The sequence below is a fragment of the Leptinotarsa decemlineata genome, unplaced genomic scaffold (assembly GCF_025532065.1).
Source record: "Leptinotarsa decemlineata unplaced genomic scaffold, Ldec_3_MD MMD2_tig00003557_RagTag_RagTag, whole genome shotgun sequence".
NCBI classification, from domain to species: domain Eukaryota; kingdom Metazoa; phylum Arthropoda; class Insecta; order Coleoptera; family Chrysomelidae; genus Leptinotarsa; species Leptinotarsa decemlineata.
Window position 1 is genome coordinate 232,093 of NW_027412590.1, and position 27,830 is coordinate 259,922.

At 34.8% G+C, this 27,830-nt stretch overlaps 3 protein-coding genes across 7 annotated transcripts in view; 2 read left to right on the forward strand and 1 right to left on the reverse strand.

Annotated features, from left to right (window-relative positions):
- LOC111513625 (protein O-mannosyl-transferase TMTC1) overlaps positions 1-27,830 on the forward strand; it is a gene marked incomplete at its 5' end in the record, with an annotated part of 256,726 nt that overhangs the window by 90,340 nt on the left and 138,556 nt on the right. The gene's annotated exons all lie outside the window — the stretch shown is intronic.
- On the forward strand, positions 5,265-9,660 carry LOC141483483 (uncharacterized). Its single transcript, XM_074178151.1, has 2 exons — positions 5,265-9,217; positions 9,274-9,660. The coding sequence occupies exons 1-2, from the start codon at positions 8,870-8,872 to the stop codon at positions 9,292-9,294; spliced, it is 369 nt and encodes a 122-aa protein (XP_074034252.1). The 5' UTR covers positions 5,265-8,869; the 3' UTR covers positions 9,295-9,660.
- LOC141483481 (uncharacterized) lies at positions 11,341-18,513 on the reverse strand. Of its 5 annotated transcripts, none has more exons than XR_012466117.1 (5): positions 14,118-18,513; positions 13,576-13,592; positions 12,956-13,010; positions 11,996-12,578; positions 11,341-11,935 (listed from the first exon to the last, which is right to left on the reverse strand). XR_012466117.1 is itself a non-coding variant. In XM_074178149.1 (5 exons), exons 4-5 carry the CDS (start codon positions 12,572-12,574, stop codon positions 11,600-11,602), a joined length of 915 nt encoding a protein of 304 aa, XP_074034250.1. In that variant the 5' UTR covers positions 12,575-12,578; positions 12,956-13,010; positions 13,576-13,592; positions 14,118-18,513; the 3' UTR covers positions 11,350-11,599. The 5 variants fall into 5 exon arrangements, 3 of the variants coding, with proteins under 3 accessions (XP_074034250.1, XP_074034248.1, XP_074034249.1); XR_012466116.1 differs by having other exon boundaries at positions 12,956-13,027; positions 13,521-13,592; XM_074178149.1 differs by having other exon boundaries at positions 11,350-11,935.

A 27,830-nucleotide genomic window follows, 5' to 3' on the forward strand; every position in this document is an offset into this window, starting at 1 on the left:
TGATCTGAGTTTTGACGCTCTACATTCATCAAATTATGATTTAAGTGTATGTTATGATGCTGAGGAGGTGCGAAAACTTTTGGAGCTTAGTGAAAAGTATGAACTTGGTGTGGCATTGTGTCATAAATATTCGTATGGAAGCAGGAATTTGGATGACTTCTGTAAGCTAATAATTGAAGCAGACTTGAAACATTTTCTTTACGATATATGCACATACCTGCCGCAGAATATTATAGAGAAATATCAATTGGAACCGCGAAGTCCTAACCCACAACTGGAAGAATCATTAACTGATGGTGATGTAAATAATTGAAATCTGTTGTATATGGTATGAATAAAATAATGTTGCATATTTGCCTATATCTAGTGAATAAAAGACACAAAATAATTATTGATTGTTTTATTATTTATCGAATATTTCATGATGAATTACATGTCAATCTTATTATAATCCAGTCTGAACAGAGCCGTTAAGAGCATTATATGATAAAACAGCATCGTGGAGGATGAGTGCATATACTTTGGTGTTTGCTGGAAACTTCACCTTGCGTGTTTCAAATTCTATTTTGATGTCGACAGTGGATGACTTCATAGCATCGGGTTGATGGGAGCAGTCGATGATGAATAGTGGATTGTTGCGAAAGCTGCCAATATCCATCATCGGCTCACTCATAATTTTATCGTAGTAGCTGCGTTGGAAGTTTTCATATGCATAGTAGGCTGATGAGTCTAACTTCTTATCGAAATCCAGATTCCAACGCTCATATGGATATACTTCAGAGTTCAGAGATAGTCGAATATTATTAATATTCACATGTGAGAATTTAGTTACATCTTTTGATATATTTTCGGATTGATTAGTATTTTGAAAGCCGATAATGATATATCGTGGTCTTTCGAGACTGTTGGTTGTCTTCACAGCCCATATATCTGAGGATGTATCACGAAGTGTGGGTAATTCATAAAGGTCCCACATACGATAAGCCACCTTCACTTTAGCATTATTAGAATTTTTATTGATGCGATTCAATAGTTTCAATTTTTGGCGATCTTCCGGCACAATGTGTCTGATTCTCCATTCTATTTTATTGATTTCTAAATCTGCATCAACTTCTCCTATGAATGAATTTTTGAATGAGCGTGCTATAATCAAAATGAGCTCCTGCTTCACATTCAATATCCCTTTATTGTAATCTTCAGCAAAACCCATGAGATACTTCAAGGGTAATTTGCCGCTGAATACATTGCTGACGGAATCCAATATATCTTGTTTATTCACATCAAGACCCCATCCTATCGGTAGTAGTGAATTTGCTTGTGTTTGTCCGAATGATATCATCGTTTTCATTGTTGTAGTTATACCAGGTTTTCGAACAACGACCACTTGTTCACCCCCCATTTCATAGCGAATTTCATCGAAGAGAAAAGCGAGGGCGTTATTGGATAGGTAGCACTGCTTCGTGGTATCAGATGGTGTGAACTTCCCCTCGATATAAATGTAACTGTCTGCTATATCCAGTATAAGATCTTGAAAATTGATTGGAATTCTTATTTCATCTGAATTTTTGTAATATGGTGAACCATACGGCTTATATGTATGCTCATGATGGCTAATGAGGGAATGGTCGAACATTGGCTCTTCGAATACCTCCAATTTATCACTTGTGGTGATGGTAGCCATGTTATTACTATTTTTTATATCGCACCTTCAAACCAATGGATTTGAGAAAGTTCACGCTACTAGCACTTATTCTATATCTTGACCGTTTGGCTAACATATGTGGAATGAATCGACTTTTAGATTTCCCCTCCTTTAAATGCACATGACTATACTCTCCACCAAATGCATTACGTTGATTCATCAGCTGCCGCTGCTGCAATCGATGACTATTAAAGCACAATCCCATTTTTTTTTACAATACTTGTAGAGTTTATATCTTCATCAAATATTATCATCTGCACAGCGCTGGGAAGTAATAAATACTGAGTTACTATTTTATCAGTTTCAGCTTTATATTGATTTTTCACAGATGATCATCGCTCACCATCGTTTTTGGTCAATTGTTTGGATACTTATCGAGGGTTGTTTTTTCAAATCAGATTGCATCGATTTGATATCCTTTTCCATATGCTCACAATTTCTCACAGTTTCTACTAACTTCAGTCCAAGCGCAATGAGATCTTTTCTAACAGATGAGGAATGTGTTTCTACTCTATCTAATCTCAAATTAATTTTATCAATGTCAGAATCTATTTCTCCTCTAATCTTTGAGATGTAAAAACCAACATAATCACGATTAACACAATCCGTACTCTCTTCAGGTTGTGCTATATTTTTCAAACGTTTATTTTCCATATCGAAGTTTCCATCGGAAGTCAATTTGAAACCGGCTCCAGGTGGTCCTCGCAAAACAGTATTTGAAACAGCCTTACTTCTGCGACCAAACTTATCGATGCTTCCTCCACTCATTTTTGTGATACACTTATGACGGTCGTTGATGTTGTGATTCAACATATGAGAAATGATGATTGTTATAGCTTTATCAATTCCAATTTAACTATTATTTTTTCACCATTGAAATTGATCAGCTTACCATTATCATCCAATATGCGTAGAGTGATATTGTCGAGATACTGACGACCCCCAGGTTGGATTGGCATATATATAATATTTTGTGGCTCTTTGGTGAGTTTGTAACCGGGCTCTACATCAATATCAAATTCAAAGATGCTATGGATTTCATCACCATTTGAATATGCTCCAGCTGTAACATTACAATCCACACGAATTATTCTTACCTTATTGATATTCACAGGCAATGTTGATTCGTGTGTTTCACCACAACCGAACACATTATTATCAAACCCCAGAAGTTCAGCAATGGTGTTTTCATGTTTGAGATTGATGAAATATTTGGAGCGCATTTCGCATTTCAGAGTGTTGTTGTTTGCATGTAGGAGAAATACTTCGTTGATATTTTCTTCATCCCCATTTTCTAGTTTCAATTCTTTGGATTTGATGAATCTTTGAATCACCTTATTGATTTCATCAATTTCATAAGCCCCAGGTGGAATTTTTATAATAGTGGGGGGTGAGTTTATTGTCTGCGAATAGCCGATAACATTATTCTTAGCATCTACATTAAATATGGAGTTGTAAGAGTAGAAACCATGTAATCCCAGACCATAATTACTGGTGGCATCCAATTCGATGGGAGGGTAGAAGTTGGCGCTCAACTCGCTAGAGTATCCCGACAATGAAAACGTACGTGACATGACTGATGAATTTTCACTGATTCAAGTCTTTTTATTGCTGACAGCAGAAATTGTGGAGTAATCGTTGCTTTTTCGGCGATCTATCCATATCACTATGTGTGACTACATTCACATCATTCACTTTACAATAACAACAGAAAATTTTTCTTGTAGGTGGACCATCATTCACATCAGAAATACAGCTGCTGCCGCCGCTGGAATCATTGTAATGCTCTTGGCAGTACTGATACTTCATCACATCAATATCATTTTGTAGGTTTTGTGGTAACTTATCCCATACAGATGCAATTTCATGTGATGCACACCCAATCAACACCTCTTTCGGCATATCAGCGAGTTGTTCTTTACTCATTTTTCGTAAAGTGCGTGCTCTGGAATATGCGATCAATGAATGACTCATCCTCTTGATACTCTTTCTGTCCTGTGCTGGTGTTATTTCCATGATTTGTTCTGGAGAAACTTCAAACACAAATGACCACACCATACTGTGTTGAATTGTTGTTTACGCTCATAGTTATAAGTAATAGTATTGATAGAATTTGATCCCTTATAGAAATAGTAAATCAATTCTTTGGGAGGGGGTAAATCACCAAAACTATCAAAATATTTCACAGAAGTGCCGCTTTTTCTGTATGCTACCCAATGTGTTCCTCGGCCATGTCGACTATCCAGATTTACTATAGCAGATTCATATCGGCGTGGTCCTGATTTTGGTAAATCATCACGCATATATACCCCCCGAAAATATGGAATCATCATTTTCTTAGCGTGATAGATGAGGTCGATGTTGGAGAGAGCTCTTTGAGGTAGCAAATCTATGAGTTTTTTGGATTTTGAGGTTTCAGATATAGTCCTAATCCTTTACGGTAAGGTTTCAAGTAGATACCACTCCCTTGTTTACCTAAAGCAATTGCCTCCATGTGTTTATTATGTCGATTTGTTTCACTCAGCTGCTCCCTACTCGCTCTGGCTGCTTGAACTGCTTTCGTTATGCCAGCTGTAGCACCAGCTAAACTTCCTAACGCTGATAAACCAGCAAAAATTGGAATGAGTGGTAGTATTCCACCAATTTTAGGAATTGGTATGATTCGAGGTGTGCGAATTCTCTTTTTGCCACCTGCATCTCGCGTATATTTGCGTGCAGCTTTTAATGCAATTTCAGTTGCTTTTTTAGAATTTTTGACAATAAATTCACTTCCTCCCGCTTTGTGTAAAACATCGCGCACTTTCTTAACGATTCCAGATCCAAAAGCTATTAACTTAGAATCTTTTAATTTTTTTGTAGCTTTTTTTTTCTTGATAGGACGTTTTTTTTGTATGCGCGACGGCTTGGATGGTGACTTGCAACCCATACCAAATCGTCGTTTTCCCTTCATTATATTTGTAATTAGCCAAGCGGCTCCTTTCTCTCCAATAGAAGCGTCTTTTGCCTTGAATCGATTCCAAGAACTTTCAGCAAGTTCCTGATCCGCTATGTGTCTAGCTACAAGATTGTTGGGATTATGTGAATATGCAATATCGTGTTTTTTGCATGCAACATCCAGTTGATTGACACCTGGATCACCTCTCACCAATCTTTTCTGCAATTTGGTGCCGGGACCGCAATACTGATAGCCAGGTAAGTGTAATTCGAATGGTAGATTATTAATGAGTGAATTTACCAATCCTCTACCAACTTTATTCGAATGCAATTTAGTAGATCTGCATCGGTTCATAACCCCCATTTAAATAAAGAAATCGATATGGAACCCTGCTTATATAGTCTCCAACTGTCATACAATGCGCATACTACAGCAAAAGCAACAATTTTCCATCGATAATTTCGATGAAAAAGTGGGTTGTGGATCGGGAAGTGGTGTCAAACAGCGTCATGGATCTTTACTTCCACTATCCATTCGCGGACTGATTATTGGACCTTCTAATTGTGGCAAAACAAATGTTATGATTTCTCTGCTGACTCATCCTCTAGGATTACGATTCGCAAATGTTTATCTGTATTCAAAATCTCTTTATCAACCTAAATATGAGTATTTACGTGAAGTGCTAACTCCAATTAGAGGATTGGGATTTTACACCTTCGCCAATAACGCAGGTGAAATAGTAGAACCGTCAGATGCCAAAGCGGATTCGATATTCATTTTTGATGATGTTATGTGTGAGAAACAGGATGTTATACGATCATATTTCAGTATGGGTCGTCATAAAAATGTGGATTGTTTCTATCTAGCCCAAACATATTCACGAGTCCCAAAACAATTGATTCGAGATAATGCAAATTTTATTGTGCTGTTCAAACAAGATGATATGAATCTCAATCATATTTTTTCCGACCATGTGTCACCAGATGTTACATTCAAGCAATTTCAAGATATGTGTGCGAGATGTTGGAAAGATAAATATGGATTTTTAGTAATTGATAAGGATCGAGAAGTGCTAGATGGACGTTATCGAAAAGGATTTGACGCTTTCATATATCCTTGACGTTCTTGAAATAATTGATTCATTCAAGTGCTGGATAGTGTAGACAACACTTCATTGTACTCATTTTCGGAGTGAAAACAATATGGAGGGGAAAAATGATGACGAAATATGTTTAAAAAGAAAATTAATTGAAGCAACGGATGCCGTTCGAAAGAAATTCAATTATATCAAGAATAGTCGCCAAGGTGATCAATCAACACTCGAGAGAATCTACGAGCCAATAATAACACCATTGAAAGCAATATCTGCCAATACTGGAGGATTATCTCAAATGAATGGAGTTATACAGAAAACAGATAGTGGTACACCATTCACCGCTAAAACTATAATTAAAAGTGAGTTGAAACCAAAATTTGAAGGTGCTTTTTCGAAGGCTCATCAATCTTCTCAATTGTCAACTTCAAATTCAGAATCACCAAATGCACTTGATAATGGTGATGAAGTACAAATGCATATACAAAAGTTACTATCAGGAAATCCCTCATACGATACAGTCTTTGGAGTACACATGAACACTGATACGGGAAATTTACAAATGGGTGTAGCTGATGTGGAATTTATCGATGAGAAAATTGTGTTCAAGAAAAATGGTAAAACTATTGCCACATATCAGGGCACACCAAAATTATATAAATTGATATTCATGAAAGTACCATCGGGAAATATTCCCTCTTCCGATATGAGCACTTATGGTGATATACTCAAATTAACAAAGGCGGCATATAAATATAATGAAAGAAAACAGGGTCTACTATCGAATAATTGGAAGAAATATCGTGAAATAATTCTACCACTATTATCCAATGGAAACCCTCTGCCAAACTCTAGTAGAGAAGGTGCTGGCATGATCAAACCGCCAACCCAAAAAAAATATATCAGAAATAAGCATATAGATTATGTATATTGGAATAAACTCGAAGAATTGATTGATCGCCTTCGATTACTTTGGAGTTCACGAATGGCTGGTCATACCGGCCACGATAATGAAATATTGTCCATAATTGAGGAATTACGTGAAGAAGGATTAGTCTATTAATCACAAAGTCATAAACACAGAATCAGTTTGTGAAACTGACTCATCACTAAATGATTTGAGGAATGTGGAAATGTGAATTAGCGTTATAACTGAATTGATTGGTACTTTTACTGAGCGAGTTGATGAATTTGATCAGTCAGTAATTAAACCTGCACTTGAACAGTAGAGAAGTGAATCCTTAACATATTAATCTTGAGTAATATGAGTGATGCAAAATGGGAGATTGTGAAAGAAATACATAAGCCAGCGCGTCGAAATTTTCCCCGTCGAAAGACAATAATAAAGGGATTTTCGGACTTGTGGCAGATGGATTTGATGGAAATGCAATCATATGCTAAAGAAAATAACGGGAATAGATACATACTCATAGTAATCAATTGTTATTCAAAATATGTATGGTCAAAACCGTTGAAAAATAAATCTGCTGATTCAGTTACTGCAGCTATGGCAAGTGTGTTGGAAGATGCAAAGCATGTGCCGAGAAACTTACAATCTGATCACGGTAGTGAGTTCTATAATTCAAAATTTTCATCGTTAATGAGAAAACACCATATCAATCATTACTCAACATTCAGCACAAAAAAAGCTTCAATTGCCGAACGAGTTATCAGAACTTTGAAAAGTTGGCTTTATAAACAATTTTCACTTCAAGGCCATTACAAGTGGTTGAAAGTTCTTCCTAAAATTACCAATCAATATAACAACAAAGTTCATCGCACCATTGGCATGAAGCCTGCAGAGGTAAAACCATCTACAAAATTGTTCGTTTATACAAAATCTGAGAAGCCAAGTGGTAAACGTGCAAAAAGTCAATTCAAAATTGGAGATATGGTACGAATTAGTAAATTTAAAAACATATTCGCCAAAGGCTATACTGCAAACTTCACCACTGAACTTTTTAAAGTTGTGAAAATTAATAGTACAGACCCTATAACTTATGAGCTAGAAGATGTGAATGGACATCCAATCAAAGGTTGCTTTTATAAAATGGAGTTGAATAAAGCGAAAGATCCCAATACATATTTGGTTGAACGAGTTTTGAAAAAGAAAGGACGTCGCCTATTTGTGAAATGGTTGGGATTTTCTGGAGATCATAACTCTTGGATTGATGAAAATTCATTAATGTAATTGCAGTATTATTGTTTTTGATGAAAAATAAAGATATATAAATGAAATTGAATTTTTTTTTTGAATTTTGATTTTAAATAGTAAAAAAAACAAACAATATTCAAACTGATTTTATTCATCACATTTATATCTATTAATGCATTTGTTTAATTATTAGCGTTCGTTGTGATAGGTGGCACCATAACCAATGGAATGTAAGATCGAATAACGTTGCCATAGATTTCTAGTCTCCTCATCTGATCTTCACTCTCCAAACACCAACAATCCCGGAAGTGAAAGTTCTCATCGGGATGGAAATCACCAACATTTTCACATAATATCCATCCATTTCTACACATACTACATAAATTGTTCCAACAATCTACTTTGTAGTTATCACAACGCATACAACGTTGAATTAGTAACTCGCGATTTGATGCACAATTCACACACATACTTCTACAAATTCCTATATTGTTATACACGATTTTGGTAAAACATTTGTAGCACTGATGATGGACGCATACTTCAGGAGATGAATCATTTGACGTCTTCGGAATTGTGAATGGACTCGGAACTGGAACTGGATTCTCCAACACACATCTACGACACAAACCAGTACATGGATTAATATACGTCTCAGGCCAATAACCTTGACAATTATTACAAAATATAGTTTTATCAATTTTAATTGGATCGCCACACACTTTCGGTTTTGAATTCCATTCTTTCGGAAAAGGCATATTAGTATTCACTATTAGATGGTGCAATATTCAACTGACAAATTCAACTGCACTCTCATGAACCTATTTTTCCTATCATAAACTCATAGAGAGAATAGAGGGAGAAGAGTGGTGGGGCTACCACCTCCACAATCGAACAAATCATAAAAATCGAATGCTGATTCTGAAACTTCACTTCACTAGTACTATTAGTAACTTCAAGCTTTTCACTCAGAAATAAAGAAAAATGAATTCTGCAAAAATTAATGAAGTTTTGACAAGGTTGACACTTGAAGATGAAAATAATTGGTTTTCGGATGGAGAAGACGAACTTCCCAACATCATTATCGAAGGAGAAGATAACATCGGAGGAGAAATCGATATATTCGATGTAGCACAAGAAGATGGTGGAGCCATAGCTGCTGCTGATAATTTGCAGGATAATGAAGGTGTAATGGATCCAGAACTTGAAGATGAAGGCATTGATGATGATCCAGCGACAGACAATGGCAACATTATAATAGGGAGCCGGTGGATGAACATTAGTGAGACAGTGGAAAATAATTTAGATCTGTACTGTGTGACGGACTCTCATGTGCGTATACGAAGCATTAATGATAGCATCCACACATTATGTTGGTGTTGTTTTAGATTTTATTCCCATCGAAATAGAAATAATGGAGGCGAATATGAACATATGGATTTACATTACACTATATCGATGATGGAAATAACACAAACTTGGTGTGAATCTTGTGACAGACCTCTAACGAATTTTCGCCGTTTAGATGCATGCATTATTTGTAACAATGTCCCTGCACAATGAAATGTTATAATAAATATCATTGATTTCACTATTGTTGATGTTATTTTAATAATGAACCTTTTGATGGAGAAGAAAAGTCCTTCTCAAAAAATATGATTGACACAATATACATGATAAACTAAAGTATATTGTTGAGACATCCAAGTTTTTTTCTTAAAAAATAATTGTATTCTAGTCGACGATTTGAATTCAATTGAATTCTTCTTCAGAGCTCAAAAAGTCGTTTTTTTCGTGTTGATGATATTAATTTAAAACCTATCAGAGATAGTAGATATTTGAAAAATAAAAATCATTGCAACAACAAATTTTCGAGACAACATCAACACAAAACGAGATGAAACAAACAATTGGCTTTATCTTTATATTCATCATTCATTTTTCACATTGAATTTTGTATTGAACTTACCTAATTTTTTTCTAACATCTATAAGTGATAGATATGAGTAATCAGTTTTCAATAAAATAATGTCTTAGGTTGAACACTGCCCCAAATCACGCAGTATTCCGTGTGCACCAACCAAATTATGTACACTCCGAGTACACTAGCGTAACCTAACCATTCTGATCATCATCGATAACGACTATTTCAGGATCTGGAGAATCAGCTATCATAATGATTTCTGGGGGGTCGGCGAATTGATTTTGTACAATTTCTTCATCCAAATACGGTTCCATAAGGTCAGGGCTGGGTGAATCCCGAAAGATTGGAAAAAATTCATTCATCACACCAAAGTCGCCGTCGCTATCATTTGGGTCGTCAAATAGACCGTATTCGTCAGCGTCGAATTCGAAACCACGGTCCTCATCCAAATCAATTGTGGTGTCTGAATATCCATCGAAGTTGTTGTCCACACCCGTTGAATTGATAATTTCAACTTGAATGTCTCCATAAGCTGAATCCTCAGAAGGAACGAAATATGGTTCACTCGTTGAATCGGCTTCTTGCAGAACCGGTGTTACTTGATTCATGATGAGGGAACAAGTGGTCTGTTACTTGCAGTGTGAAGCTGAAAATCTCCAATCTTTCGACATTGACAATGAATGACATCACAAATCCTTGGGATATTTCCCAAGGATTTGTCACATGACCTCGATATATGAACACAACTTATTTATATCTCATATGACCTTGTGTTATGAAATGTCATATACCCGCCGACATGGAGTTTTGGCCTTGGTTTTACTTGATTCATTATGAGGGAACAAGTGGTCAGTTACTTGCAATGTAAAGCTGAAAACTTCCAATCTTTCGACATTGACAATGAATAACATCACAAATCCTTGGGATATGTGTGTCATATGACCTTGATTATATTTTGTGTCACATGACCTCGATATATGAACACAACTTATTTATATCTCATATGACCTTGTGTTATGAAATGTCATATACCCTCCGACATGGAGTTTTGGCCTTGGTTTTACTATCTCATACGACCTTGTGTTATGAAATGTCATATACCCTCTGACATGGAGTTTTAACCCTAACGATTGACTTTGTTTTCGACAGATAACTTTTGAATGTAATGAATGATAATCTCATTCTGTTTTCTGAAAAATAACCATTGATTTGTCTTCATCTGAGTCATCCATCTCAATATAGGATGTAGAATTTTTTTTTGATCTGTGGCATTGACGACATTTAATAATCAATGCTACAATCATTTTAATTTTTTCAGAGATTGAAAATAACTTTCTAATTGTTACTTTTATATATTTTTTAAATAATCAGATTTGCACTTTTAGTTATGAGTAGAAAGTAAGATACATAAATATTATTTGTTTTCTAGAAATAAAAATGACTAATCATTATTTTCCTTATTTATTTTTCAAAATATAAAATATACTTTTTTACATATAAATAGAAATTGCATAACATAACTTTATTTTGTTTTTTTTAAACTAAATGATTAACTGATACATTCATTATTCATTTTTTCAAATATGAATAATCAATTTTACACTTTTAAATATGACTAGAAAGTGACACTCACATATAACTTTATTAGCAACATACAAAAAAAAATATTTACAAAATATTTATTGGGGGAGATTTCTCGACACGATTGCTCTGAATAATACAGATATGAAAATAATATAGAAAATATTATGATACATGAATTGCAAATGTATAGGGAAAGATAAAAATTTTTACAAGAGATGTAAGATGGAATTTTCATGTATCTCCTTACTGAAGATTTCCAATTGTCGAATTTTGGGAGAAAGTTTTTTCATGTGAGCAGATCTCTCTCGTTGAGCTGCTCTCATTTGTTCACATTCCACTTTGAGGAGAGAAACTTGCTCTTCCAGTTCAACAAGTTTTTCCTTCTTCGCTCTATATTCCGTTTCGAAGCCATTGTAAGCGTGATACATCTCTAGAAATTTATCTCTCCTGGATCTCATAAATGAAAACCAATCGTCTGAGTTTTCGAGGTCAATCGTTGGGGGAGGCGTGCTTCCAGCACTAACATTATCGTATTCAGGAACCTGTGGAATGAAAGGATATGATGAACTAACATCTTGTCGCGTTTGAGTAATGATAATTACCTGATGGAGTGATGTAGAAGGTCCTGCTATGACTTCCATCTCTCTCACTTTTATCGACTTGACTTTATCCCTTTTTTCGTGTTTCGCCTTGTGTCTCCTTCTAGATGGCGACTTCGAGGTAGACTTTTTAGTCTTCGCCTTCTTCATTATTTTTTCATCACTCTCCATTTTTTTTCTTTTTCGTCTCTCAAGGTCATCATCCGAACTGTTCTGAATGATTGAACTATGTGGAGATCCCATATTCTTCGAATATGTTTCCTCCATCTCTAATATGTTACTCACAACAGTTTGTGATAAGTTCGGAAGTGACTCATCAAGATTCTGGGTGTGAGTCGCCATCACATTATCAATGTTTGAGGGATTGTCATTCATCTCCACATGGTTTGGATTGAATCCATTTAAAAATGATTTAGCATTGTGCATCTGCTGAATGGAAGTCATCACCGGTTGTGGTATCTCCCCGCCTTCCTGAATGATCACGTTCTGGTGGACAATTACATCCCTGCGCTCCATTTCACACATTTCTGATCGGTTCACAGAGCTTGATGGTTTTAATAAAGCTTCTTTCAACAAAGACATGGTTCTGAAATCAAAAAATAATAGACAATATAATATGATTAAATTTAATTAGCTAACAAAAAAGTTTTCATCTTTTCTTTTCATCACCTTGATACAAAACAGTGGAAATCTTTCAGAAAAAGCAATTTCAAAAGAGGTAACTATATACGAAGAAGTAACTTTTAATCACAATGTACCCTTTCTAAAACAACTACTTTCAAAAAAAACATTGAATTACATGAAACAAAAATTACATTCAAATCAATTACTTTCATATGAACACTGAATCATACAAAAAAAAAACTTTATAGAAAAACAAAAACCGTTCTTTACCAAAATTATTCTCATCTTAAAATATAACCTTTTCAGTTTGATATGAATAATATAGTAGGTTGTACTTACATCGAGATGAATTTTCAGCTGCTAAGATTTGAAGGCTTTGATGGAGTTGCTTCACCTGCCTGCTTTATTGAACTGAAAGGAAGGAATCAATTTCAAAAAAGAATTCCATATAACATCATCAAAATCTCAATGACCTTTTAGAAACCTTCAAACTTGTTTCACACTTTTCAAGGTTGTATTACGTTCACATAAAAACCAATGACCTTTTAGAAACCTTCAAACTTGTTTCACACTTTTCAAGGTTGTATTACGTTCACATAAAAAACAACTACTTTCATAGAAAACAATGAATTATATGAAAAAAAACTCTGAACTGATAATTTGATATGAACACTGAATTATACAAAAAAAAAATTTTGAAACTGAAAAGAAGAAAGCAATTTCAGACAAGAATTTCATATATCATTGTCACATCTCAACTTCCTTTCAGAAACATTCAAATTTTGTTCAGAATATTCAAGGTTATAGGTATTAAGTATAAATAACCGTTCTTTACCAAAATTATTCTCATCTTAAAATATAACCTTTTCAGTTTGATATGAATAATATAGTAGGTTGTACTTACATCGAGATGAATTTTCAGCTGCTGAGATTTGAAGGCTTTGGTGGAGTTGCTTCACCTGGCTGCTTTATTGAACTGAAAGGAAGGAATCAATTTCAAAAAAGAATTCCATATAACATCATCAAAATCTCAATGTCCTTTTAGAAACCTTCAAACTTGTTTCACACTTCTCAAGGTTGTATTACGTTTACATAAAAACAAGTACTTTCATAGAAAACAATGAATTATATGAAAAAAAACTCTGAACTAATAATTTCACATGAACACTGAATTATACAAAAAAAAAAATTAGAAACTGAAAAGAAGGAAGCAATTTCAGAAAAGAATTTCATATACCATCGTCACATCTCAACTCCCTTTCAGAAACATTCAAATTTTGTTCAGAATATTCAAGGTTATATTAAGTATAAATAAAAACTCTCTTTCGAAAACATCTACTTTCATCAAAATCAGTTGATTTACAAAAAAAAAAATACTTTTGGAATAGATAATTTTATGTGAACACTGAATTGAATACAAATTAGAAATTCAAAAAACTAAACACTCCTAAAATTATAACCCTTTCAATTCGAAATGAATAATATAGTACACTGTACTTACATTGAGATAACTTCAACTGCTAAGAATCGTTGATGATTATTGGGTTGCTTGAGTCAACTATATCACTTGACTTGAGTGTGTCACTGCAAGTTAGTTCGATGGGTAAGAGATACTAAAACAGAATGATGTGTCGTCCCTTCTGATTCTGTTCTGCTGTTCGGAAAGGTCAGCCCTTTCTGGTGGGGATTGAATTCGAGTCTTATGATTTGTCCCAACGATACAAAATTGAAAATGGAAGAAAAGGGTAGTAACAGTTTATTGTTGGTAGAAACTAATTTGAGATTTTACAATTGTTCAGAGTGCAGGGTCATATAATCACAAAATTGTTAGAATTCCGCCTTTATCACCCTATAAAAACTTCCCGAATATCCTAATGGACATTTCGACGGTTTCTACCTCAATTATGTCAATGCACCTCTGAACGTGCTAATGAATTTTACGATCAGGGTTTCCTACCCGAATTTTTTTTCAAATAAACCATTCAACCTCTTGCATCCCTTCAATAAAATAATATTGTCTAGACACGCTATAAAAGTTCCTGAATGGACACTTCGAGGGTTTCTATCTCAAATATGCCAATGCACTTCTGAACGTGCTAATGGATTTTACGGTCAGGGTTTCCTACCCGAATTTTTTCTTCAAATAAACCAATCATCCTTTGGCATACCTTCAATGAAATAATGAGATTGAGTAGAATACTGCACCATATAATCATAAAATATTTTCTCTCCAAAAATAAACCAAACAACCTTTTGCATCCCTTCAATAAAAGAATGAAAATTGTCTCGACATCAACAGCATATAATGATAAAATATTTTTTCTCCAAATAACCAAACATCTTCTCGCTTCCCTTCAATAAAATAATGAAATTGTCTAGACTTCAGAGACATATAATCATAAATTTTTGTTTGAATATCGATATTTTCTACCCACAAAGTTACAAAACTTAGATACTAAACATCCTTTTTACCCAAAAATGGCGAATACGCGCAATTGTCAGTTTTTGGAATGAAATATAATAATTGAATATTTTTTCTAAATCATATACTCGCGCTAAACTAATTGTGACTCAATCACTTATGAACATGAAATCTTAATTCTAATTTATAGTGACACCACAAACGATTTGAACGATTCTTTTCGTCAAATATGAATTTTCCAAAATGTTAAAAGCAAAAATTAGATTTGTAAAATTCAATTACTCGATTGCTCTTCCAATAATGCAATATGGAGATCTAGGTTTTCATCGATGGTATTGTTGGAATCTTTCATTACTTCCAAAAGAATTCTCAGATTCTGTTGGGAGCTTGTTTGATAAAATTCAATATCGGAATGACCCCAAGGTAATGTTTTGGTAGTATTCGGAATTATGAATCTTTTATCATCGTTATGCGACAGAGCGACTTTATTACACATCAAAGTATAAATATCATGTAAATCACTTCTGAATACATTCATCTTTCGCAATATTGTTCCACCTGTTTCAACAATCCTAATGTAATCGTCAATTGAAATCCGATTTTTAATCACGGATTTTTTGACACCCTTAGCCCTTTTAATTTCATTTGACACACTTTGGATGTGATATGCTTTTGCTCCAGTCCCATGAAAACTAATAATAGTATCGTTTGGAAGTTCGTCTTTCATATTTCCAATTACCGACTTCGTAACTGGCACATGGAACTTATTTTCCAACGGATAGTTGGAAGTGTCAAATTTATCAACATTCTCAATGATAAATTCATAAAAATTATCTGTCATTATTTTCAAAATCAAAGAGTCTGTGTCGGTGTAGAGAAGAGAAGAACGTGATCCGAAATGTTTTTTAATAACATCATAGAAAAAGTCGTAAATGACAGTTTTCGACATATCCAATATACTAAACCCCAGATACAATGGTTTGTTGTAACAAACCTTAACTTTATCCATATGTATGACTACAAAGTCTTCTGCAATTATGGATAATGTTTTGAAATTAGGGCGAGCTATCAAAGCGTTAGCACCCATTCCTCCCCGTATAGATTCCCAATGTGTAACAATTCGAATGTCTCTCCTGTTGTAAACATTTTCCAAAGTTTTCCCATAAATAGAGTTCACATTTAATTTGAAGTAATTCTTCTCAAACTTATTGGTGGCTTCATTTCTCAGTTTAGTATTTAAATCGATATATTTTTTCAACCATTGTGACTGATCGAATCTGAGAACTCTATGGGTTCTAATCAGCTTTAAACCATTACGAAGCGCCTGTTTCAAATTTCTATAATGAACGATATATTTATTTTTATCATTCAAATTAGGTATAAGTTTGGCTATTTTAGACTTTGACCCAGGCGGTATGATACTTTCAACCAAAAATGGTAAGTCTGAATGTAAATCGTGCATTTCAACGGGGTAGTGAATATCAACTTCAAGAATGTATCCTTGAGAATTTTCATCTGGAATACTGACGATATCTAGTTTACTTATTTCATCGGAGGTCAACCATGTGAACCCTCCAAAAGGTAGTGATTGAGACATGCTATGACCATACAGATTTGTTGCATCCAAATACATGATAAATGATGAAGCTTCATTAGGATTATAATTTGGAAGGAATTGATTATTTGCAATGTGCTGTCTCTCCGAACATTGACTAACACCGCCACGAATACCTTTTTGAAAAAAATGCACCATGTCTATATCAGTTAATAATTCCAACTTGATGCCTGTATATTTCAACATAGCGTCCCAAGAAAGTCCTGGAGATGTGAAATAATGTGCAGGATCCAATTTATATGTACTCAAACTCATGTTTCTGAAATTTTCGAAAATATCACACAGTAATAGAACATCTGATTTTAAGTAAATATCAGAATATTCACCCAAATCACGACAATTGAATGTTTTCCATACCTGCTTCACTCTATCATATTCATTATCAGAAATATGTCTTTCATTCAGTTTGTCAAAAAAGTCCGCCTTTGATGGTATAGATGAATAATTCAATTTATCTAAAGAATCGATGAAACTGTATGGAAAAACACCTTTCTGTCTCATAAGTTTAAATTTATCATTTTCTGGAAAATGTTTTCTCATTTCCACAAAATGTTTCTCATCTAAATTATCGCCCAACTCTTGAAGAGATGCACTCATAAATTTGAAACTATCAATGAACCTTAATTTCAAAAATACTTTTTTCAATTGCCCATTTCGATTTAATTTGTTTTCCATAAATAAATGTTTCGTGAAAGAAATATATTTCTCTTTAGTTTGAGCGAGGACGTCAACTTTACTTTTATTGGTGCATAAATCTTTTATGAACAAGTGACAGTCATACCCACTGAGATTATGGAAAATGATCGGAATGAAATTGGGCAATTTGAAATTGAGATTACATATGGAATGTGTTGCCCCAAAATTTTTTTTTCCTGTCAGGTGACAATGATCACGGATTTTAATGTCATTCTCTTCGAATGTCTTTCCACATATAGCACATGTAGTGGCATTATTGAAATCATTTTCTTCCTCAACAGTCAAAGGGTTCATTGGAACGATATTTTTCAAATATTTGTGATATATATTGGTGACGTCAGCCTCCAACTTTGAAATGAAAACTTTAGATGCATCAGCCCCTCTATACAATACGAATTTTGAAATTGAATCATCAAAAGAGCACTTTATGAAATATGAGAAAGCGTATGGTTCATGAAGATAGGTTCGATTTGTGAAAGACTTAGCAGGATTTGGCTCATTTGTGTGCAGTGGTTTAAGGATTGATTCAAAATCTCCATACACCGTGAATGGAACCCTCAACTGTTTCTCAATATTTTCAAATTTCAAAATATTCTCAGGTACGCATTCACCGAATTTATCAACTCTGAATTTAGGGGTTGGTGTTGTTGTCGATATGTGATTACAATCATTCAATTGATGTCGCAATAAACCCCGCTCATTACTAAAGTATAATAAACAACCATCACAGAAATATTTTCTATGTTCATGTGCTGATATTTGAGATGATACTAATCTCGATAAATCTTTAATCCAACAATAATGACTGTTACCAGAATCATCCATTATATTAAGCAGATTCACATGACTATTAAGTCTACGTTTCGAATAATGTAACGGGCCTACAACATCATATGAATCTTTACCGTTTTTGAAACATTTTTCTAAACCATAAACATTGATAGAGCAATCATTCATAATCTCAAATTTAGGAATATCTTTCAACTTTACTGGAAAATCCATACCTGCTACATTCAACACGGTAGAGAAGTGAGGATAAGATGAAATTTCACACACTCTCACACTGGCAGGATACAAAGCTGAAGTTACAGCCCATGCAAAACAGTATTGATCTTGATTAATAACATTCACAACACTTTTCTTCAACTCAATGAATTTGGGTAACTGGATATAAGAAGAGCCTCCAAGGGGACTATACTTGTTGACATTTACTTCCATAAACAGAATTTCCTCGATAGTCCAACCTGAAAATTTATTTTCTCTTCACATCTAATAACCAATTTTGTGAATACATCACTTACCTGAATCTCGATGTTGAAATTCCATTGCTTGAGCAGTTAAAGCATCAATAAAAATGTTATAAATCACATTCAAATCCATCGATTGATCGACAACTTGATTGGGACTATTGAATGATTTTACTTCTAAATTCTCCTTAGTTTGAAGATAGTAACGTCCAAACACCTCCATATTGACTTTCACACTTTTATGGATAACTAACACTTCTTCGAGTAGTTTAAAAACTTTTTGCTTCAATTCATTGAAAAATGTTGGGTAATCAATGTGACGGTTTTGACTATCCACTCTATAGCTCACAATTCTACACTTGAATGCTGTGCGTATGATTTTAACACCGTCCCCATACTGAATACATGCATTTGTTCTATGTTGCAAAGTCCTCCGATGAATATTCATCTGATCACTTGCAATATTCAAATTGCAACACAAACAGGTTTGCATTTCTGGAGATAATGGAGCGTTTAACCTAGGCCTCTTCGACATTGATGGTCCTTCATTATTTGCAAGAATACATGATTCTCGCTGATGACGACGCAAGTTATCACTCCGAGTGAAACTATTTCCACATTCACTACACGTATACATCTTTTATATAATACCACACGATTATGATGAGAATACGGACAAAAAAGAAACATTCACAACACACATGTTATATGTGCATAACCCCCCCACTCCAATGCAAGGTAAATCTACGTCATTTTATTAAATATCACTCAAACTCAAGGTAATACATCAGTAATATCGTTCAAAATTTTTCCCAAGGTCATATGACGTGTTCGAAGCTCGAAATCGCTTAGGAAATTTCCAAGGTCATGTGACCATGCAAGGCCAAATCATAGCTGTACAGTAAAAAGCGGTTCACGGTCATGACATCACACAAATCTCAATGCCAGTCATGGGCGGGGAGTAAAAAAGGGGTTTCACCTCATTACACATCTCAATGCCAGTCATGGGCGGAGAGTAAAAAAGGGGTTTCACCTCATCATGTTACACACAACTCAAGGTCAACTCATAGGCAGAGAATAAAAAAACGAATCAAGGTCACAGTCAGTGGTGTGTATCTGGGGGGGCATACCCTTGGGGGGAGGTCCAGACCCGTCTTTCCCCCTCTACTTGCGTATTTCGAATATTCATAATTGTTTCAGAGTAGAATGAACAATAACGATTGGAAAAGACCATTGACTATTTGAGAATTAGAAGCAATTGTTGAGGATCTGGACCTTAACGAGAAAAATGATATTGATATTTGTTATATACCACCCGAAGTCGATGATCTTACGAATGAGGAGAATATCGACGAGGATGTGACAGGTAAACTAGAAAATTTGCCTGTAGATTTAGCAGGGACGTTTGAAATAATGCATGTGGCTAACGATGGCGAATTTGAAGAAAATATGCCTCATGAGGCAACCTTGCCTCCACCAAAAAAAGCGGCAGGGATGGAAGATATAATTTGGTGTAAAACACCTGTCGACTACGAGATTGATGCTACTTCAAATGAGGAAAGGGACGTAAAATCTATGGTTGAGGAACTTCATGGAAAATCAGTACTAGATTTCTTCAAGCAAATGTTTGATGGGGAAGTGATGCAGTTGATAATAAATAATTCCATCAAATATTCCAGAGATCATAACCGTCCCAATTTTGAGTTAGAACAGGGTGACTTAGAGATATTTTTTGGAATATTGATTTTGAGTGGATATCACATTCTTCCACAATTACAACTCTACTGGTCTTCTGATGAAGATAAAGGAGTTCAATTTGTGAAAGATGCAATGTCTCGAAACAGATTTCTTGATATGAAGCGAGATATTCACCTTGCCGACAACAGTCAGCTGGATAAGGAAGACAAATTCGCCAAAGTTCGACCACTAGTTGATATTTTGAATGCGAATTACTTGAAATATGGTGTTTTCAGACATCATCTGTCGATTGATGAACAAATGGTACCCTATTTTGCTGGTCATTCGGCAAAAATGTTCCTGAAGGGAAAACCGGTACGTTTTGGTTTCAAAATGTGGTGCCTAAATTCTAGTGATGGATATTTATACCAATTCATACCTTATGGTGGAAGAAATCCTCAAAAAGTCAGAAAAGAATTTGGTCTTGGTGAAGAGGTTGTTATTGATCTATTGAAAGTGCTAAAAACTAGATCAGCTCATAAGATTTATTTCGACAACTTTTTCGCAAGTTATAAGCTACTAGTTCACTTGAAAAATGAAGGATATTTTGTAACTGGAACTGTACGCGAGAATAGGATTGTGAAATGCCCGATAGAGAACAATGAAACTATAGGAAAAAAACTGCGTGGTAGTATGGATTCCCGTTACTATCACGTGAATGAAATTGGCATAGTACGTTGGAATGATAAATCCGTGGTAACAGTTGCAACCAATTGTGAATCTGTGCAGCCTCTTGTATCTGTGAAAAGGTACAATCGAAAGGAGAAACGCGAAACTTTGATTCTCCAACCTAACATGATTGCCAGATATAACAAATATATGGGAGGCGTTGATTTACATGATAACGCAATCGCAAACTATCGAACCAATATTCGTGGGAAAAAATGGTGGTGGTCATTGTTTATAAACATGTTAGATTCTTCTGTGGTGAATGCTTGGAAACTTCACCGGCTTGTAAATAGTGATAAGCCCATTTCGCATCTGGATTTCAGGTCCGAACTTGCACGAAGCCTCATGAGTACCAACAAACGTAGGGCACAATCTCTCTGAGGACGTGGTTCCACATCACCTCTACCATCTTCTGTCAGACTCGATAATGTTGGTCATATAATAGAAAAAAATTCAGAGAACTGGAGAAGACGATGCAGGTTATGTAAAAGCACAACGGTTTCGATGTGCAATAAATGTAGAATTCCACTACATCCGAACTGTTTCAAGAAATATCATGAATAATATTTTGACATTTTTTATGCATTTGTTACCAATGTTGCGTTTACGCAACTCAAAAAAAATATTGTTCAGTTTATTATTTTTATTTGTTCAAACCCCAGAGATCTTTTAGTATATATGAATAAATATGTATATGTCAAAAAATTGAAGATTTTTCTGAAAATATTGGTAGTGGTTTCAAATGGGTTAATATTGAGTTGCAGAGATTTGGTCAAATAAGAACACAATCTTGCTTCCATCAATGCAGCCTGCAATTTCAGGCAAGGTATTGAAGAAAGTTTCAGAGGCAATACTCGAGTTTTGGCTATCACGAAGCAAACTTTCACATTTTTGTTTTGTTCCCAACGAATGTAACCTACAGCAGCATAGGCGATCTCAAAAGAATCACAAAAAATGTGAAGTTGAAGAGTACTTTTTTCCCTTTTCATCATGCAACATTGTCGTGAGAGTTTAAAGTGATGAATATTTTTTAGACCGTCAATCCATTCTATCCATTTCATGCACAAGATATCGGAAATGTCATCATCCCAGTCGATTTTACTTCTCCTGGTATCCTGCTTTGTCATCACTATTCCACGGAGTTCTTTCTGTCATCCACTTTTGTATGTTAGGAATATAGCATGCCATTGATTCGTATCCATCTGATACAGTTTTATCCTGGTGAGTAGATACTGACTCAATGTCTTCAATTTCGGCTAATTTCATTGCAAGTTCCAAATCTGAGATTTCTTGTTGTTTTTTTAAAACCTCTTGCTGATTTTTAATTTCCGGTTGTTAATTTTTAATCTGAATTTCGATTTCACATTACTTTTGGCATTTTGATGCCAGTACTTCTTGTACTGACTTTCATGCTTTCATGAGGTTCACCATGTACAGAATAATTCTTCTTGCTGTCTGCATTCATTGATTCTCGGGTAGATTTGTCAATGTCATTTGGATCTACCATCGATCTATCAGAAGTAATTTGCACATACACCTCATCGGCTTCAGCATTATTTTCTACGCCTTTTTGTTTTCTTTTTTCGGTGAGTAGTTTACTTGTTCTCAATTCAGACATAATTCTGGCTTAGCATTACCAAATTGCTGTTCTTTATATTCAACGAAGGACCATATATTTTGACTTTTCCTGTAAATTAGGTATTATTGGAAATATCCAATCTCGAAGAACCATATGTTTTGACTTTACCTTTAAATTAGGTATAATTGTAAATATCCAGTCTCGAAAAACCAAATTAAAATCCAAAATTTTTGTCTGTCAAACTCTTATCTATTTTTCTTCAACAACGTCACAGCTAACTCATACATATTATCAAATATTAAGAAACCATCAAATATCATTATACAGAATATAACAATTTCAAACTGAATAAAAGAAATGAACTCCAACACCTACCATAAAGTCAACATATATCGTTCTCAACTTTTCATTCTCTAGTAAACGTTTTTTTAATGAAAAGAAACTAGATAGAGCTCTTTGTTTTGAGCTACCCAACTTTGGAACTAATTTTTTGAATTGAATCGAAACTACGAATTCACCATCACTATTTCGAAAGGTATTTTCTACAAAATGCTTTACACACTCTTTCTCTTCTAGCGTAAATGTTTCTTTCATTTTGCTGGTTCCAACAACCTCCCAAAACTCAGCTTTTTCTTGAATCGTATCATTTTTTGAAGTAAACCCACTAGTTGTGTTTTTTGTTTCACAATATCTCATTTGCCCACTTATGATCCAACCCAGCTTGTTGTTGCAAATCTGGCAGATTATTTCCTAACATGAATTTAACAAATTCCAAAATAATCTTGCTCCCATTAATGTAAATTTGAAGAAATTCGTAACTCATTACAAGAAATAGATCGTGAAGGTATTTTCCCTCCGATTTTGTCTATATAACAAAACACATCAACTGAGATGTGAAATCAGTATGAGATGATTTTATCATCAATTGATGTTTTTGTTTAATTTGAGCAACTACTTTATTGATACACGTAACCGAAATGGAGGCATCGGTTGTTGGAAATTAGATTGAGATCCGGAATCCAACAAAGCTCTGCATTCATGCTATTTTCCAAAGTTATCGGAAACATAAACTGAAGCTGTGGATAATATTACTTCTACATATTCATCATATTGCGTTGAAAAAGTCGCAGATTTTTAAATATTCCGTGAAGAATTTTCCTGTATATTTTCTGTTGTGATTTCTGTTTTTTTACCTCGGATTCATTGATGTGCAGTAAACTTTGGTGCTTGAATCGACATATTTTGCATCTAATTTGCTGAAATGATTTGGTTCAAACGACACAAACAAAGACGCAAACTTTTTTCTACGGTTTCTTTCAAAACATTCTCACATTCGTAAATTTTGTGAGTTTTTTTTACGATTTCAACTCTGCAGGAGGATGACTCAGTTCTAAAGTTTTTAGAAGATCCGCGAGGCTTTTCATGACTTTATCAAAATGTTCAAGAATAGGCAATTCTTCTTCATCACATTTAAATAACTCCCATTCTCGTCAAGAGATTTCATCAAGTTTGAAGGCCAACTAGAATATAATTAAAACAGCCCATTCAATTTCGCTTCTGATGATGAACTGAAACAATCATACGACATGGACAATGTTTGTACAACTTGCCATAAATCATTCAGATAAAAAAACCGGCCTCAAAATTCATCATGGAAACATCAATGTCAAATTCAGAAAATAGCATTTTGATGTCGAAGGATTCATTAATTGAAAATTTCAGCAGTGACTGGAATAAAACAGGACAAGGAACATCATTATCATTGTTCAAAAGATTAGCTGCTTCAAAGAACTCTACTAAAATTATGAAGAGAATCAGCTAGAATTTTCCTAATATCCGTCTCATCTGAAGTCATAAAAATATATTTAACAACATTGATGAAGAGGAACATCAGAACGATGAATAATTAATCATTCGTCATTCAGCCAGCGATTTCCAAACGATTTGAAGGAAATATCTCAAAAATTATTTTAAATAAGGTTGAGGAGGGCGATATTTCATTTTCCATTGAGATTCTCAGTTCTAACGATACTCTCGCTGATTATGACAATGATATATTGTCGAAGCTCATTATTGAACATCCTCAAGCTGACTCAATATCAAATGCATCTGAATCTTCGCTTGATCAAACAAGCAATTCAACGTTTCAAGTTCCTGAACAACTCATACTTGCAACACTGAGAGCGTTCCGCAATGAATCATCTGGAGGACTAGATGGTATTCGCCCAAGTCACATACATGACTTTCTTAGTTATAGTTCTGGCAATTCTAGAGATGAACTGCTTACTTCTGTGACAAATCTCTGTAATCTCTCAATATCTGGGAAAATTGATCCAGTAATTTGTCCCATACTTTACGGTGCATCTCTCTGTGCTCTCAAAAAGAAAGACAGAAGAATACGTCCCATTGCCATCAGTATCTCATTTCGCCGATTAGTGGCCAAACTAGATTGTTCTCGGATTGAATAAGACTTTGAGTCCATTTGACGCCCCATTCAATTTGGTTCCGGCACTCCTAGAGGATGCGAAGCGGTCGCCCATGCAGTACGTCGATATATCCATCAACATCCAAATTCGTTATCAGAAATTTTCCTCAAGTTGAATTTTAAAAATACATTCAACATGATTGACAGAAATTTGATGTTACAACTGTCTCAAGAGGCTGTGCCAGATATATACCGATGCTACAAGTTTTTTGAATTTTGGTGAACATTTTGAATCTCACAGAGGTGTTCAACAAGGCGATGCTTTAGGACCAGTACTTTTCTATCTGACCAGTTCAGAGCTGAATAGAAACTAAATTTAGAATTCAACTGTTGGTATCTGAAAGACGGATGCATTGGAGATGATGTTGACATTATATTGAAGGATTTGGAGATAATTATTAACAAGTCTAAACAAATTGGTCTTGAACTCAACTTCCATGAATATGAATGGATTTCTAATTTGAGTTTCCAGTCAGAATCTCTTACCAACATTATGGAAGTTGTTTCTGGTATAAAACTAATGAAAAAATCGAAATGCGAACTACTTTGCGCCCCTCACTATGGCAGTTTTGTGTGAAAGTTTGCAGTCAAAATAGATTCCTTCGACTTGATTTTCACCCGTTTATAAGATTTGCCAATGCATACTTCCTTTTTCTTTATTGAAAAATTTTTTAGTCATTCCTAAACTACTCTTTACTTTAAGTTGCTATCCTCGTTGGAAAAGTCAAGTATACCTCAATAAGTTTGATTGTAACCTACGTAACATAATTGAAAATGTTACTAACAGCTGTTTCACCGATATTTCTCGGTCTCAAGCAACATTGCGTGTGAATCGTGGAGGGTTGGGTCTGTGCTCAGCATCACCGCTGGCTTCACGAGCAATTATGTCTTCCATCAACAATGTTTCGCAAATGATACTTACCAATATAAAAGATAATTTAGCCATCGAAGACGAATCTCTTTGGTGTTTTCAAACCAAAAGGCATGTGCCTACAGATCTGAAATCACTTCAGAAAGCATGGGATGAACCTTTACTGAAAATTGCTTTTGACTCCGTAACTTCATCTTCGTCATCGTTTTTGGAAAGAGCTTGCCTAAAATCCGTCAATAATAAAGGATATGATGCTTGGTTGACGAATGCATTACCTGTTGCTACTCTGTGAACACTATCAGATAATGATACTTTCAGAGTAGCCGGTGGACTTACTTTGGGTTTAGATATTTGTACTCCTCATGAATGTGTTTGTGGTAGTGACGTGAATGTGGAAGATACTCATGGTTTGAGCTGAAGAAAGAGTTTTGGGCGTTTTTCAAGACACCATCAAGTCAACGACATCCATAAAAAGGGTCTCCATATCAGGTGGGATACCTTCTATCCTAAAATGACTAGGTACCAGCCGCAATGATGGCAAACGTCCTGATGGAATGACCCTTGTTCTGTGAGAATGTGGCAAAGCTGTCGTTGAGAATTTCACGTGTACAGACACATTGGCTCCATGTCATTTGGTTGGAACGTCTGAAAATGCAGATGCTGCTGCCATAACCAGTTATAAAACAAAACAGCAGAAATATCGAAATGTTGGAAATAAACTCCATATTTTATTCTGTGGCTGTAGAAACTTTTGGTGTATTTGGGCCCTTATCTCTGAATTTTGGTAATGAAATTGACAGAAGAATGACTGAAGGAACTAATGAAAAAATATGGTCCATCTTTCTGATCCAAAAAATGAGTTGACCTATACAGCATGGTAATTCAGCTTTTTTTTGGCACCATTCCATCGTCACATTCACTGGATAAAATGTTTCTTCATCCCGTTGTTTCCAAATCACATTTATACCGTCGTCACGATAGGAGATTGTTTCTTCAGAAAACCTCCCATATTCCTTGTGATACTCCCCAAAAGTCCCCATGATAATTATTTTCTTTTTCCAAATTCAAAACATCTGCCATTTCCAATTCAGTTTTGGGCAGTTTAGCTTCGAATTCTTTATCCTACCGATCCAACATAGGAGTGAATCATCGATTCCGTGATTACTCACAAGAAGACAGCAGTGGCAAAAATGTAGAATCAACAGTTACTATATTAGGTCAGAGATAAATTCTTCAGTCAAAACTCTTGAATAGAATGGGTGAAAAAATATTGAAAACACCAGTTTCATAAACAGTATAATCCAATGTTCATCAAACACAAGAGTGTTGCTGAAATACCTAAAAAGGGATACATACCTGTAAGATATCAATATTAGTATTTCTAGTATGGAAGGTGCTACATACTGGGAGATATCTCCCAGTATGTAGAGGACAGGATGGACGATGACCTAGGAGGTCAATTCCTCGGGAGGATGTAAAATGGGTGACATGTGGCCTAAGTGCTGTACACCCACCCTCCTTACTCTACAGATACAGAACAATTATATGTAACAAGTTGATTTGTTAATTAGTAAAAATTATACGGCCAATTGTTATTGACTTTTCAACAATGAAAAAGCCCTATCAGGCTAGCATGGCGAATCCAGTTAATTTGCAAAAAAAATACATCAATTTGTAGCTGAATAGTTGCTAATTAGTCGCCAAAAAAACGAGTTTGTTGCTCGTGCCGATCCCTAGAAATCGCAAATAATGCTATCGTGATATAAAGTTAGCAAGGTAACTCAATAAGTTATATACTTTTCCTTTGATCTTTACAGAAGATTCAGTCAATATATAGTTGCTGAACATTGGATATAGCGAAAAAAAATTTAATAATTTTTTTTAAATTTTTTC

Bases quoted from the DNA above. Each gene is read 5' to 3' on its own strand.
- LOC141483483 (XM_074178151.1), top strand. From the start codon at position 8,870: ATGAATTCTGCAAAAATTAATGAAGTTTTGACAAGGTTGACACTTGAA. The intron at 9,218-9,273 runs GTGCGTATACGA...GTGTTGTTTTAG, and splicing joins ACTGTGTGACGGACTCTCAT to ATTTTATTCCCATCGAAATA.
- LOC141483481 (XM_074178149.1), bottom strand. From the start codon at position 12,574: ATGTCTTTGTTGAAAGAAGCTTTATTAAAACCATCAAGCTCTGTGAAC. The intron at 11,936-11,995 runs GTAATTATCATT...TTCATTCCACAG, and splicing joins CTTCTACATCACTCCATCAG to GTTCCTGAATACGATAATGT.